At 44.5% G+C, this 16,320-nt stretch overlaps 1 protein-coding gene across 1 annotated transcript in view; it reads left to right on the forward strand.

Moving 5' to 3' along the window:
* LOC139749320 (serine/threonine-protein kinase 32B) overlaps positions 1-16,320 on the forward strand; it is a 204,515-nt gene that overhangs the window by 166,918 nt on the left and 21,277 nt on the right. The window contains exon 6 of the mRNA XM_071663046.1: positions 2,694-2,731. Within this exon, the coding sequence (XP_071519147.1) occupies positions 2,694-2,731 (38 nt within the window). The remainder of the gene's footprint in view (positions 1-2,693; positions 2,732-16,320) is intronic.

Consider the following 16,320-nt stretch of genomic DNA (forward strand, 5'->3'; position numbering starts at 1 on the left):
TTCGTTATTGATGGAAATGACTTGCCAGAAGAATTGAACTTACACGTGAATAATTTTGCAGATGATGCCGAGGTGATGAAGGCAATAAAGAATGACGTGGATTGCATCACTTACATCAAACTCTAAATCTAAAGCTGGTCTGAGATATGGTTCATAAACGTCAGTCCAAGTGAATACAAAGTGATGAGGATGTGACACAGAAAGAAGGTGTTGATACGTATGTTATGTTGCAGGATGTAAGCTGCACAGATCTGGATGTGAGAGGAAATGAACTCAACATGGTACCCACCTTGTCACCGGAACCTCACCTTAGAATTACAGTTATATAGATGACATACAGTCTGTTGACAAATATTATAATCGCCTTTTTTAAGTATACACATAAGAAAGTATTCAAGAAACTACAATTACAATATGTCGGGCCAAAACTACTATATATTGATCAAGTTTGGACTCAGCATTTAGAGAAGAAGGAACTGATAAAGAAGGTACAGAGGAGAACAACAAAGAAGAATCAAGGACTAAGGTGGTGGAGTCGCAGCGTGAGCTCACACACCATTCATTATGGAGGGAAGTTTCTGTTCCAGTTTGATGATGACGTCAACAGTCAAGAGTTACTTGCAAGATGCAAACAAAGAACAACCAGAGGTCATGGTCAGAACAACCACAGGTCATGGTCAGAACAACCACAGGTCATGGATAGAACAACCACAGGTCATGGTCAGAACAACCACAGGTCATGGCCAGAACAACCACAGGTCATGGTCAGAACAACCACAGGTCATGGCCAGAACAACCACAGGTCATGGTCAGAACAACCACAGGTCATGGTCAGAACAACCACAGGTCATGGTCAGAACAACCACAGGTCATGGTCAGAACAACCACAGGTCATGGCCAGAACAACCACAGGTCATGGTCAGAACAACCACAGGTCATGGCCAGAACAACCACAGGTCATGGTCAGAACAACCACAGGTCATGGCCAGAACAACCACAGGTCATGGCCAGGTAGTAAACAAGAGACTTGCGCAAAATGACGTAAAGAAATGCGTACTGCTGTAGTATACGACCGGTGGAGGAATGAACAAACTGAATAACGACATTGTTCATGTGAACATTATATAGAAAAATATAAAAAAGTTATATGACAGTGGAGAACGTCCATGTGATGGGCACCCAGGAGCGTAGAACTCCCTCCCTACACAACACAAACTGGTAATTATATAAATACCAAGAAAATATAGACATAGGGAATGTTCACATGTGAATTTTGAACCTTAAGTGTACATGAGAGTATCGCGTGACGTCATAGTGTTCCGTGTGACGTCATAGTGTACTATGTGACGTTACTACGTATGCCTTATGACGTCACTAGTGTATCATTGTTGCGAGGTCGTCTCATAACCCCCCCCCCCCAGGCCAAGACCAGAGGGGTTTAATGTTGTATATACGTGAAGCAAGTGAACCCCAGCCTGGCCAAATGAGGCTTCAGTAACCACAGTGGACGAATACAAAATAGGTTTCATTAACTCGGTGAAGCCCGTGAACCAGTGCCAAAACCAGCTGAGGCTTCAGTGACCCCACCAGTGGACGAGCGGGTGAGGCTTCGCTAGCTGTTCGAAGCCAAGCCTCTTCCTTATATGGCAGGTAAAGCTAAGGCAGCTATAGTTATAGCTCGGTTAAAGGCTAACAAGATATCAAAGCTATAGTTACACCTCCTACAGAGTAACAAAGCTACAGTTACGTCTGTTATATAGATATCAAGCCTACAGTTACAGATCCTACAGAGTAATTAAGCTAGAGTTATATATCCGTTACAAGATATCAAAGCTACAGGCAGAGCTAATATATGAAAAAGCTACAGCTATAGCTGTTATAAGTTAATAACGCTACGGTTATAACCATTACAGTACAACAAACCTGCAACAGGTAGAGACATGGAGAGACAGATGGACGGAAATTTACACAGACATACACAACTGCTTCATTTATGTCATACCAAATATTCCGCCAGGCTGTCCACTTATACATTATTATACACTTACAAACCATCGACCTCAACATTCAATGAATGATTCAGGAACTGTAATTCACTCACGTAATCCTACCCCCGTCCCCCCGCCCCCACGGGCAGTATTTCATCTTTAATTTAAAATATGACGTTAAAACAAACGTATGAAAAAAAAAAAAAACGTTTCATATTTAGATAATGAAATGTTGTAATTGCAAAGACGAGCGGGGGAAAAAGTGAGTCTCTTTTTGCAGAATTAATTCCTGTGTAATAATCGAGAATGTATTGAAAACGGAACCTGGTCTCATTCCTTTTTTAATGTTTACATAGCAATAATGCCAATTATATGGTTACATCAACAATGATGATAATGATAATAGTAATGATAATAATAATAATAATAATAATAATAATAGTAATAATAATATCAATAATGAATTAGTCATTTTTCATACAATTTCGCCATTTGCCACGTTAGCAAGACAGCGCATGGAACACAACAAAGAAATGACCTTGTTCGCTCACATTCAGTGATTACATTATTTCTACCATTATCATCATTACTTATTATTATCATTATCAATATTATTCTTATCATAAATTTATTATCATTATTGATGATGATGATGCCTCACAAGATGTCACTAATGACAGGTTGATGTCCTTCTCTCCCTGACAGAGACATCAAGCCGGACAACTTGCTGCTGGACGAGGAAGGTGAGACTCTTGGCAGTACAATTTGTCTACCCTCAACACCACCTCATCCTCCTCCCTCAGAAAAGTTGTCCTCGAGATAGAAAACCCTGGTGTGTGTGTATGTGTGTGTGTGTGTGTGTGTGTGTCTACTGACGTCACCACAACGACGTCAAGACAGCAGGAAAGTAGACTTCTCCATCTCGACGCGTGTAAATGAACATTGAAATGGTGTGTGAATCAAAGGTAATTATGTTATAGTTTCCCCTCTAACCCAGTGACTCTCGCACAGTTTTAAGTGAATTATCTTCAAGTTTTTCTTAACCTCGTATGTGATGCGTAAGCCTGGACTGTTTAACGTATATCAATACTTATTATTCACTCAGGTAAGTCATAAGAAAGACGAGGTGTGGGGTAGTTAACTACGTAAGGAAAAATATCTAAATATTGCGGAAGAGCCTGACGGAGGAACAGAAAACGGGCAACGACGCAAGTTCCAATCAACTTTGTTTATATGAACGTTTACGACGAAGTGATATAAAGTTTTATAAGATTCCCATCATCGTGTCATCCCCTGGGATGGGATCTACACGTACCTTGATCCTAACACAGGTGTATCATTTAACGTAGACTCAACACTAAATCAAAACATTCAACTGTCAGTAACAGTTTGTTATATCCGTCATAATGAAACAGCTCACAACGTTTCCTCTGTCGTGTTAAGAATCGAGGAAGTGCACTTACCGTTATTAGATAGCTATACCTCCGTTTTCTATTGAAGACGCGTCGAGAAATGGCCGTGTTTCTTTATCTTTCCCGCCATCCCATCAGTTGGCTGACTCCAAGATGTGGGAAATATGTTGTTGGTCTGTCTGTGTGTAAACACCTCCACGCTCGCACGCACGCACGCACGCCGTACATTCCACTGTTCATTTTCAACACACGGAAATGATCACCACCAGACATCACCACGACACCAGCCAGCTGCCACCTCACACCACACCACACCACACCTGCTGGTGTTGATATAGCGGAGGGGGAGTCTCCCGCCACCACACACACACACACACACACACCGGCCCCCGCCCCACACCACCGCCACTCACGAAAGCTATTTTATCATTTTTCTTTTTACTAAATAGTAACCAAATCAGGCAAATGAAAAGTAACAAATACATACAATCGGTTCACATGGTAAAATCAACGGTAGAACTTAACGTTGTTTATCACGTGTTATTGTTAACTTCCTCACACAAACATAAACAACACGACCACCATGAGTGTACCCGGGGAGGAGAAACAAGCAAGCAAACGAGTGGTAACTACCTCGTTAAGGACGAACCTGTTGTTAACTTGGCAGGACAAAATTCAAGAGAATTACTCACGTACGCCAACCATAGACCAATCACTACAAACTTCCTTCTTATGTAAACATAAACATATGGTACAAGACTGACTGAGGGAGTAGATATGTATCATATACACTGGGCAGTGATTATCATACACATCGTATTGACTGGGGAGCAGAAATCCCAGGGAATGATGATTAATATCGAGACACAACAGGTTGGATCCTCGAGGACGGGTCTCGTCATGCTGGGTCACTGTGTTAGAGTGAGGGGTCTCGAACCCCGGGTTCAACGTGACCTATGGAGGGAGGGTGAGGGCCAGCGTTGCAGCGACTTTGCACCTCATAATCTCCGTAACAGGAGTGAATGAGGCACGTCACTGGGGTTCATGGTCAAAGATACGATTTACTTCACTTCTGAAAGAACTGGGGTGTGTCTGGGGAGGGAGGGGGGGGTGTAATTCAGTTTCTGGGGGTCTGTTTCAATGGCTGTGGGTTTGGTTCAATGTCTAGGGTCTGGTTGAGTGTCTGGGGGTCTGGATGAGTGTCTGGGGTCTGGATGAGTGTCTGAGGGTCTGGTTGAGTGTCTGGGGTCTGGATGAGTGTCTGAGGGTCTGGTTGAGTGTCTGGGGTCTGGATGAGTGTCTGGGGTCTGGTTCAATACCTGGGGTCTAGTTCAGTAATGTCAGTTTACAAATAATTCATTGCTCTCGTGATATCTTGATTATATGACTGACTCAGTGTAAGACTGATGGAATGGCTGATTCTCTGGCGAAGAATTTCATGTAATAATTGATTGATGATATTAGCAGACGGGGGTCTGCTGGTACCATCTGTAGTGTGATAGAGCGACGGGCTGTTTTCTTACTTGACTAAATGACTGATCAAAGGTTAAATGATACAGTCAAATTAGTGTCTTGAAAACACTCCCCTTAAGTTAATGTCCCATCAACTCACTAGGGTAACTCAGGGTAAGTCAGAGCTACAGAGTTGGAACTCTTAAATCACATGTTAGTTCTCTTGTCTAGACTGACTGATGCAATTCCTTATTCATTTCGATTCTTTAAACTCGGCGAAGATGGCGAGGATTCCTTCCCGTTTGAGTCGCTGAAATACATCAGTGGTTTGTGATGACGTCCTCGGTATTGGGAACAACGAAACAGGATTCACGAGTAAGACATTTGCAGATGATACGAGATCTTGTCTGCCACGCTGATTATTTGAAGCCTCACGGCATCCAGACGAGGGTCGCGGGATAGCCGTAAGATCCGAAGCTTCAAAAGGTTCAGTCGTCGCGAGTCCATCCTGGTCGAACTCTGTTTCGAAATATGTATTGAACACTTGGGCAATTACCTGTTTCTTGATTCTAGTTGTTGTTTCCCCACTTTCTGAGGAACCATAATGCCAAATTGTGTATATATATAGCACATACTTATTTGTCGTTTCCCTTGTTAACAAGGTAGCGCCGGGAACAAAGAACGCCCTCGTTTCCTCACATCCAATCTCTAGCGGTCATATTTAAAGCATTAAAACCAATCAAGCCCCACAGGCTCTTTTCATGGCTTCCCCTGACCGCATCATATATTGTAATTCAGTCCACTGAGAACATGTCACTCTGTGTACACCAACCACATCGCTCCAACTTGTTCTATCCCTTGCACGCCTTACACCTTCCTGCATGTCCAGGACCCGGTAAATCAAAGCATCTTTCTCTTCGTCTCTCCATCTCGTTCTCCTTGTATCCTTCACTTCCGACAAGCACAGCCATTTAATAAGTCTTTCTTCACTCATCCTCTCCAAATAGCTACACCTTATACATACTCCACTTACTACCACATCTTTGTATAAACCCCAACACAATCAGTCCATCTCACACCACACATCATCTCCAGACGTCTCACCTCCAACACACTCACTCCTCTCCTTCCCTCTGCATCCATGCAACAATGTTGTGAATACCACAACTGTAAACACAATCAACTCCGGGCCAAAGGTGCCGACCTCGCCCTGCACACTCTCACAGCGCATCCAAGACCCCCAGCTCCTCCCTCCACCGTATGACCCATTATATATATATATATATATATATATATATATATATATATATATATATATATGCTAAGTTGGGGTTCATATATGATCTCTAGCTCCAAAAGTAACCTAATGGTCTTCCTTTATCTATGGTCTTAACAACAAACCATATGAAGACAACTGCTTCCAAGCCTGACACAGTGTTGTTATGGTCTGTGTCTGCTGCCGTCTGTGTCGCCAGGCTGCTGTGGTCCCAGCCCTGCAGGGTAGGCAAGGCCCGCCACACATCCTAACTCAATTAAACACAACAATAACAAGTTATAATTAATTTAGAATCACTGAGGCCAAGAGGTGATTCCACGCGGGCGTGACACAAAATTGATGACGTTGGACAATATTGGTTGTGTTGGACAGTACTGATTACGTTGGACAATATTGGTTGTGTTGGACAGTACTGATTACGTTGGACAATATTGGTTGGGTTGGACAGTACTGATTCCGTTGGACAATATTGGTTGTGTTGGACAGTACTGATTACGTTGGACAATATTGGTTGGGTTGGACAGTACTGATTCCGTTGGACAATATTGGTTGTGTTGGACAGTACTGATTACGTTGGACAATATTGGTTGTGTTAGACAAAATTGATGACGTTGGACAATATTGGTTGTGTTAGACAGTACTGATTACGTTGGACAATATTGGTTGTGTTGAACAGTACTGATTACGTCGGACAACATTGGTTGTGTTGGACAGTACTGATTACGTTGGACAATATTGGTTGTGTTGGACAGTACTGATTACGTTGGACAATATTGGTTGTGTTGGACAGTACTGATTACGTTGGACAATATTGGCTGTGTTGGACAGTATTGATTACGTTGGACAATATTAGTTGTGTTGGAGAGTGTTGATTACTTTGGACAATATTGGTTGTGTTGGACAGTACTGATTACGTTGGACAATAATGACTATGTTCGAAAATGGTAATGATCTTGAACGCTCGTAATTACATTGAACAATATCGACATTGTCGGACGATAATGATGATGTTGGACATTAATGATTATGATGGACAATAACAGTGATGTCTGGCATTATTGATTATGACTGACTATACTGATTACTTTGGACAATAATGATAGTGTTGGCAATACTGACTGTGCTGAAGATTATTGATTATGTTGGATGATGATGATTATATCGGGCAATATTGATCATGCAGGACAATAATATTTATGATGGACAATACTAACTATATAGAGACAATATTGTGTTAGATAATATTGATCACACTGGATAATATCGATCATGTTGGACAATACTGAATATGTTGGACAACAGTGATCATGCTGGACAATAATGATAGAGATAGGAGTTCTGGTTCCATGGACAATACCGGTTACAATGGTCAATACGATCCCTCTGGCAGCCTGCCCCACACATATGCATCACCCGTTGGCTTATGTAAATGTTTCTTACGAGAAGGAGAGAAAACGTGAATATAATCCTTTGAAAAATCCAGTAGTGTCCCATGAAATAAAATTAGTTTTCTTTTACGAGATTTTGACGACGTGTGTAAAGTTAAACACAGAACTGAAGGTTTCCAGGTCAACATGTTGTAGATGTGAGAAAATGTTTTCATTAGATTATTGAACAAGATGTTACTGATAACGTCCCGCATGATCCACAGGGCGATGATAACCATCATCAAAGGAAAAAAGATAACACTAAACAAAGAAAAAAGGTAACACTAAACAAAGAAAAAAGATAACACTAAACAAAGAAAAAAGATAACACTAAACAAAGAAAAAAGATAACACTAAACAAAGAAAAAAGATAACACTAAACAAAGAAAAAAGGTAACACTAAACAAAGAAAAAAGATAACACTAAACAAAGAAAAAAGATAACACTAAACAAAGAAAAAAGGTAACACTAAACAAAGAAAAGAGATAACACTAAACAAGAGAAAAAGATAACACTAAACAATGAGAAAAAGGTAACACTAAACAAAGAAAGATAACACTAAACAAAGAAAAAAGATAACACTAAACAAAGAAAAAGATAACACTAAACAAAGAAAAAAGATAACATTAAACAAAAGAAAAGAGATAAGACTAAGCAAGAGGAAAAAGACATGCTAAACGTGGGACAAAGACAACACTAAACATGAGACAAAGACAAAACTACACATGAGACAAAGACAACACTACACATGGGACAAAGACAACACTAAACATGAGACAAAGACAACACTACACATGAGACAAAGACAACACTACACATGGGACAAAGACAACACTAAACATGAGACAAAGACAAAACTACACATGAGACAAAGACAACACTACACATGAGACAAAGACAACACTAAACATGAGACAAAGACAACACTACACATGAGACAAAGACAACACTACACATGAGACAAAGACAACACTACACATGAGACAAAGACAACACTACACATGAGACAAAGACAACACTACATATGGGACAAAGACAACACTACACATGAGACAAAGACAACACTACACATGGGACAAAGACAACACTACACATGAGACAAAGACAACACTACACATGAGACAAAGACAACACTACACATGAGACAAAGACAACACTACACAAGAGACAAAGACAACACTACACATGAGACAAAGACAACACTACACATGAGACAAAGACAACACTACACATGAGACAAAGACAACACTACACAAGAGACAAAGACAACACTAAACATGAGACAAAGACAACACTACACATGAGACAAAGACAACACTACACATGAGACAAAGACAACTCTAAACATGAGACAAAGACAACACTACACATGAGACAAAGACAACACTACACATGAGACAGCTTCACTTCTTTGACAGTGGAGATGAGATATAGTGTGAAAGGGAAGCTTGTACACCGGAACTGGAGTCTTATTACATGTTACAGTGGGAAGTCTGAGATCAGTGTGGGAAGTCTGAGACCAGTGTGGGAAGTCTGAGACCAGTGTGGGAAGTCTGAGACCAGTGTGGGAAGTATGAGATCAGTGTGGGAAGTATGAGACCAGGTGTGGGAAGTCTGAGACCAGTGTGGGAAGTATGAGACCAGGTGTGGGAAGTCTGAGACCAGTGTGGGAAGTATGAGATCAGTGTGGGAAGTATGAGACCAGGTGTGGGAAGTATGAGACCAGTGTGGGAAGTATGAGACCAGGTGTGGGAAGTCTGAGACCAGTGTGGGAAGTATGAGATCAGTGTGGGAAGTCTGAGACCAGTGTGGGAAGTATGAGACCAGTGTGGGAAGTATGAGACCAGGTGTGGGAAGTCTGAGACCAGTGTGGGAAGTCTGAGATCAGTGTGGGAAGTCTGAGACCAGTGTGGCAAGTCAGAGACCAGTGTGGGAAGTCTGAGACCAGTGTGGGAAGTCTGAGACCAGTGTGGGAAGTATGAGACCAGTGTGGGAAGTATGAGACCAGTGTGGCAAGTCAGAGACCAGTGTGGGAAGTATGAGACCAGTGTGGGAAGTCTGAGATCAGTGTGGGAAGTCTGAGACCAGTGTGGGAAGTATGAGACCAGGTGTGGGAAGTCTGAGACCAGTGTGGGAAGTATGAGACCAGGTGTGGGAAGTCTGAGACCAGTGTGGCAAGTCAGAGACCAGTGTGGGAAGTATGAGACCAGGTGTGGGAAGTCTGAGACCAGTGTGGGAAGTCTGAGACCAGTGTGGGAAGTATGAGACCAGTGTGGGAAGTATGAGACCAGTGTGGGAAGTCTGAGACCAGTGTGGGAAGTATGAGACCAGTGTGGGAAGTCTGAGACCAGTGTGGCAAGTCAGAGACCAGTGTGGGAAGTATGAGACCAGGTGTGGGAAGTCTGAGACCAGTGTGGGAAGTCTGAGACCAGTGTGGGAAGTATGAGACCAGTGTGGGAAGTATGAGACCAGTGTGGGAAGTCTGAGACCAGTGTGGGAAGTATGAGACCAGTGTGGGAAGTATGAGACCAGTGTGGGAAGTCTGAGACCAGTGTGGCAAGTCAGAGACCAGTGTGGGAAGTATGAGACCAGTGTGGGAAGTATGAGACCAGGTGTGGGAAGTATGAGACTAGGTGTGGGAAGCATGAGACCAGTGTGGGAAGTATGAGACCAGTGTGGGAAGTATGAGACCAGTGTGGGAAGTCTGAGATCAGTGTGGGAAGTCTGAGACCAGTGTGGGAAGTATGAGACCAGTGTGGGAAGTCTGAGACCAGTTTGGGAAGTATGAGACCAGTGTGGGAAGTATGAGACCAGTGTGGGAAGTATGAGACCAGTGTGGGAAGTCAGAGACCAGTGTGGCAAGTCAGAGACCAGTGTGGGAAGTATGAGACCAGTGTGGGAAGTCTGAGACCAGGTGTGGGAAGTATGAGACCAGTGTGGGAAGTATGAGACCAGTGTGGGAAGTATGAGACCAGTGTGGGAAGTATGAGACCAGGTGTGGGAAGTCTGAGACCAGTGTGGGAAGTCTGAGACCAGTGTGGGAAGTCTGAGACCAGTGTGGGAAGTATGAGACCAGTGTGGGAAGTATGAGACCATGTGTGGGAAGTCTGAGACCATGTGTGGGAAGTATGAGACCAGTGTGGGAAGTCTGAGATCAGTGTGGGAAGTATGAGACCATGTGTGGGAAGTCTGAGACCAGTGTGGGAAGTATGAGACCATGTGTGGGAAGCATGAGACCAGTGTGGGAAGTATGAGACCAGGTGTGGGAAGTCTGAGACCAGTGTGGGAAGTCTGAGACCATGTGTGGGAAGTATGAGACCAGTGTGGGAAGTCTGAGACCAGTGTGGGAAGTATGAGACCATGTGTGGGAAGTCTGAGACCAGTGTGGGAAGTCTGAGACCAGTGTGGGAAGTATGAGACCATGTGTGGGAAGTATGAGACCAGTGTGGGAAGTATGAGACCAGTGTGGGAAGTATGAGACCATGTGTGGGAAGTCTGAGACCAGTGTGGGAAGTATGAGACCATGTGTGGGAAGCATGAGACCAGTGTGGGAAGTATGAGACCAGGTGTGGGAAGTCTGAGACCAGTGTGGGAAGTCTGAGACCATGTGTGGGAAGTATGAGACCAGTGTGGGAAGTCTGAGACCAGTGTGGGAAGTATGAGACCATGTGTGGGAAGTCTGAGACCAGTGTGGGAAGTCTGAGACCAGGTGTGGGAAGTCTGAGACCAGTGTGGGAAGTCTGAGACCAGTGTGGAAAGTCTGAGATCAGTGTGGGAAGTATGAGACCAGGTGTGGGAAGTCTGAGACCAGTGTGGGAAGTCTTATAAATCATTATATCAAAGTAAGACTTACAAATGATATCTTTTTTTGTTCCATCATTTTAATTAAGCTCCCTAGCCTACGGCTTCGTGTATTTCACTGATTAAACCATAGTATATATAGACGGACTCGTCAAAATATGAAATTGTAATATATATATATACATATATATATATATATATATATATATATATATATATATATATATGTATATATATATGTATATATAGTGAGTAGTAGAGACAGAGGGAACCAGAGTATACTACACAAGCATTGGCCACTGGGCTGAGGGGCCACAGGTGATGATGTATTAAGACACAGGTGAAGGTGATGAGGGCACAGCTCACCCTCGACCACCTCACCTCTCTCTCTCAAGTTACAACTCAGGTGAACCTGAGAAATATACTGACCATCACTTTTACTTATAAAGTAATCTAACTTTATAAGCGAAAGATTAGATATATTTCCCCAGTACACACACACACACACACACACACACACACACACACACACACACACACACACACACACACACCATCACCACACTTTATGACCCGCCCAGTGGATGTGGCCAGCTTCCTGAGCGCTGCGGCAGCTCCAATGAAGAAACTACCAAGGCAGAGAAGTAAGGTCAGTTATCTATCTATCTATCTATCTATCTATCTATATATATATATATATATATATATATCTATATCTATATCTATATATATATATATATATATATATATATATATATATATATATATATATATACAGAGAGAGAGAGAGAGAGAGAGAGAGAGAGAGAGAGAGAGAGAGAGAGAGAGAGAGAGAGAGAGAGAGAGAGAGAGAGAGAGACCATTGTACATAAGACCCATCATCATATCACCTCCAGAAGGGCATAATTACTATCTTGCCAGCTTATATACCGGTCTTTACGTCCCTTTTGCTCAGAGAGGTTCAGGAGCCTACCGTCCCTCGTCCATAAGAGCGACTGTCGCCTGCACAGGAAGTTCACATTATCTTGTATTTGTATCAGGGCTGTACCCACGCTTCATGTGTACCGTAGGTACAGTCATGGTACACGTACCGTGGGTACAGTCATGGTATACACGTACCGTAGGTACAGCCATGGTACACGTACCGTGGGTACAGTCATGGTACACGTACCGTGGGGTACAGTCATGGTACACGTACCGTGGGTACAGTCATGGTACACGTACCGTGGGTACAGTCATGGTACACGTACCGTGGGTACAGTCATGGTACACGTACCGTGGGGTACAGTCATGGTACACGTACCGTGGGTACAGTCATGGTACACGTACCGTGGGGTACAGTCATGGTACACGTACCGTGGGTACAGTCATGGTACACGTACCGTGGGGTACAGTCATGGTACACGTACCGTGGGTAAAGCCATGGTACACGTACCGTGGGTACAGTCATGGTACACGTACCGTGGGTACAGTCATGGTACACGTACCGTAGGGTACAGTCATGTTACCACGTAACCAAGGGAAGGTGGATCTGTGTACTGATCACGTAATAATCTAGTGTGAGTGTTCACCTGGGGCCACTGTACACACACACACACACACACACACACACACACACACACACACACACACACACACACACACACACACCAGCAGTAATACTATACTTTCTTCGTAGGTGGAAATGCTATGAGCCAACTTCTTCTATCCAGAGCGGGTGATCATCTCCCCTTCCACCAGACGGCGATGGTGTGGTGCCCCAAGAGAGGGAGCGGTACACACCTTCCCTCCCACTACAGAGGGAGGGGAAGAGGCGCTGCTCCCCTCACCATAATATCGACGTTTCCCCTCATTTTCCGAGGATTACATTACCTCATTTATGTAGTTTGGTGGAAGATCTATTATTACTACGTGGGATGAGGTGACCATGGGAGGTTGGTAATACCTGAGGGATATTACCAGGGGAACATGGGTGTATGTGGGAGATCATATCGTCATGAAACATCATGGAAGGCCGTTATCATGGGTGATAACACCACCTCCGTACTATGGGTGATAACACCCCACGTAACCAGGGTGGGTGATAACACCACCTCCTACCTATGGGTGATAACACTCCACGTAACCAGGGTGGGTGATAACACCCCACGTAACCAGGGTGGGTGATAACACCCCACGTAACCAGGGTGGGTGATAACACCCCACGTAACCAGGGTGGGTGATAACACTCCATGTAACCAGGGTGGGTGATAACACCCCACGTAACCAGGGTGGGTGATAACACCCCACGTAACCAGGGTGGGTGACAGCACCTCACCCAAGGGAGGGAGCTGGTAACGCTCCCTTATAGGCAGGTGGTGTGGCTCCTCCACCAGGTGTACATGGGGGCTCCTCCACCAGGTGTACATGGGGGCTCCTCCACCAGGTGTACATGAGGGCTCCTCCACCAGGTGTACATGGGGGCTCCTCCACCAGGTGTACATGAGGGCTCCTCCACCAGGTGTACATGGGTGCTCCTCCACCAGGTGTACATGGGTAATGTTTACTACGTGGGGGGGGGGGGGGAGGTGGGGGTGTGATGAAGGGGACTGTACGTGGGTAAGGTGACCATGGTGGTATAAGCTGTGGTTACTTTCATTAAGATTGAGAAATAACTCTCACCCACTCTCACTCCTCTCCCACACTCTCATTCCTCTCCCTCGTTCACCACCACTCTCTCTCTCTCACTCTCTCTCCCACACTCACTACCCATCTCCCTCACTCTTACTCCTCTCACGCTCTTATTCCTCTCCCACACTCTCTATTACTCTCCCTTACCCTCACTCCTCTCCCACACTCTCATTCCTCGTACAGTAACCAACCCTTTCTTCCGTTCCTCTCTCTCTCTCTCTCTCTCTCTCTCTCTCTCTCTCTCTCTCTCTCTCTCTCTCTCTCTCTCTCTCTCTCTCTCTCTCTCTTCCCTTGGAGTGATACCAAAGTACATGTGGTACTGTACATGTTACACTGTGTACTGTACATGGTAAGCACACTGTGCCACAGTAATATTCCTTTAAGGTTTATCTAGAAGAGTATAATATCAACCTATTATATTCGCAACGTCATGTCTAAAGGCACGGCCTTACACGAACGTCAGACAATAACAATGGTCACTTTAGCCTAAAGGAACAGCCCTGGACGCAGGTCAACGCTGGCCACGTTAGCCTAAAGGAACGCCCTTGCGCGAACATCTACCAATAACGCTGGCCACGTTGACCTAAAGGAACGGCCCTGGACGAACGCACCAGACACCGTTGATATAACCTTTGAAGTCATGGTCCAGTACACACATATTCTCATGAACTGAAACAAATGAATAAATGAATTTGTGTGTGTGTGTGTGTGTGTGTGTGTGTGTGTGTGTGTGTGTGTGTGTGTGTGTGTGTGTGTCTGTATGTAGGTCATACAATGTTAAGTGTCGTGTAGGGTTAACCAGTGCTACAGGGTTCTTACCATCGCCTGTGGCTGCAACAAACAATATATTGCTACCTCAGTGTCTCTCTCTCCCAGCGTCTCCCACGGTGGCAAATAAGGTGAGTTGAGAGTGGATGGACGTGTGTATAACTCCCACATTACAATATATATGTTAATATCCAATTCTGATGGTAATGGAAAATGATGATGACTTCACTGAGATTTGCATGTAAAGGACGGGTACTGAAGACCATTGTGAGGCAGGTGTGGGACGTGTTCTGCAGGTGTGTGGGGCACATCAGGTGTGTGGCCCACCAGGTGTATTCTGCAGGTTGGGGATCCGTCAGGTGTGTTCTGCAGGTGTGTGGGGCACATCAGGTGTGTGGCCCACCAGGTGTATTCTGCAGATGTGGGGCCCAGCAGGTGTGTTCTGCAGGTGTGGGACGTGTTCTGCAGGTGTGGGACGTGTTCTGCAGGTGTGGGGCCCAACAGGTGTGTTCTGCTGGTGTGGGGCCCATCAGGTGTGTTCTGCAGGTGTGGGACGTGTTCTGCAGGTGTGGGGCCCATCAGACGTGCCCTGGTGGCATGTGTACCGGGTCCTGGGCCCATCAGAACACGTCCACGACAGGTCGTGTTCAGCTCGTGTCTTGTGGCTGTAAACACGTATGTTCGTACGTCTGTCTCTCTGTGTTTACAGTCATATACGGTGGTGTAAATGTTGATTTACAAAACCATATAAGACTACTGGTATAAAGCATACAATACATCCATAACACAGCAACTACTTTATCATCATTGCCTCATATATGAATAGTTCGTCGTCAGATATCATGTGTGTGTGTGTGTGTGTGTGTGTGTGTGTGTGTATCAAGATGTGGACGGGTGTGTGCACATGTGCACACAATAGTCTATAAAACAATTATCTTAATGACACATCTGGCTAAGTGTTCAACGGTAAGCGTAAACAGACACAGAAACAGACAGACAGACAGACACACACACACAGACACACACACACAGACACACACACACACACACACACACACACACACACACACACACACACGGCTAGCGTGGTAATGAAGAATATTGTAGTATGGCGTGTCGTCCACCCTGGGAGGAGAAATCTGCACCACGAACAAAGACGACGCAGATTGGCAATTGTACCCTTCTGCTCTATTGTATAGGGCTTGTGTCTGACTCATTCTGGCCTCTATGGTGCCTCTGCATAGGAATGAACTTAGGGTAAACGTAGAATCAAGTAGGGTTGTCGATAGGGCGGTCAATGGAAAGCAGGCGTAGACTGTCCTGGGATATGAATACATATGTGTGTGTGTGTGTGTGTGTGTGTGTGTGTGTGTGTGTGTGTGTGTGTGTGTGTGTGCGTGTGTGTGTGTGTGTGTGTGTGTGGATGTGTGTGTGTGTGTGTTTGTGTGTGTATGTGCGTGTGTGTGTGTGTGTTTGTGTGTGTATGTGCGTGTGTGTGTGTGTGTGTGTCTGTGTGTACTGTACGG

Source organism: Panulirus ornatus, chromosome 7 (assembly GCF_036320965.1).
Source record: "Panulirus ornatus isolate Po-2019 chromosome 7, ASM3632096v1, whole genome shotgun sequence".
NCBI lineage: Eukaryota > Metazoa > Arthropoda > Malacostraca > Decapoda > Palinuridae > Panulirus > Panulirus ornatus.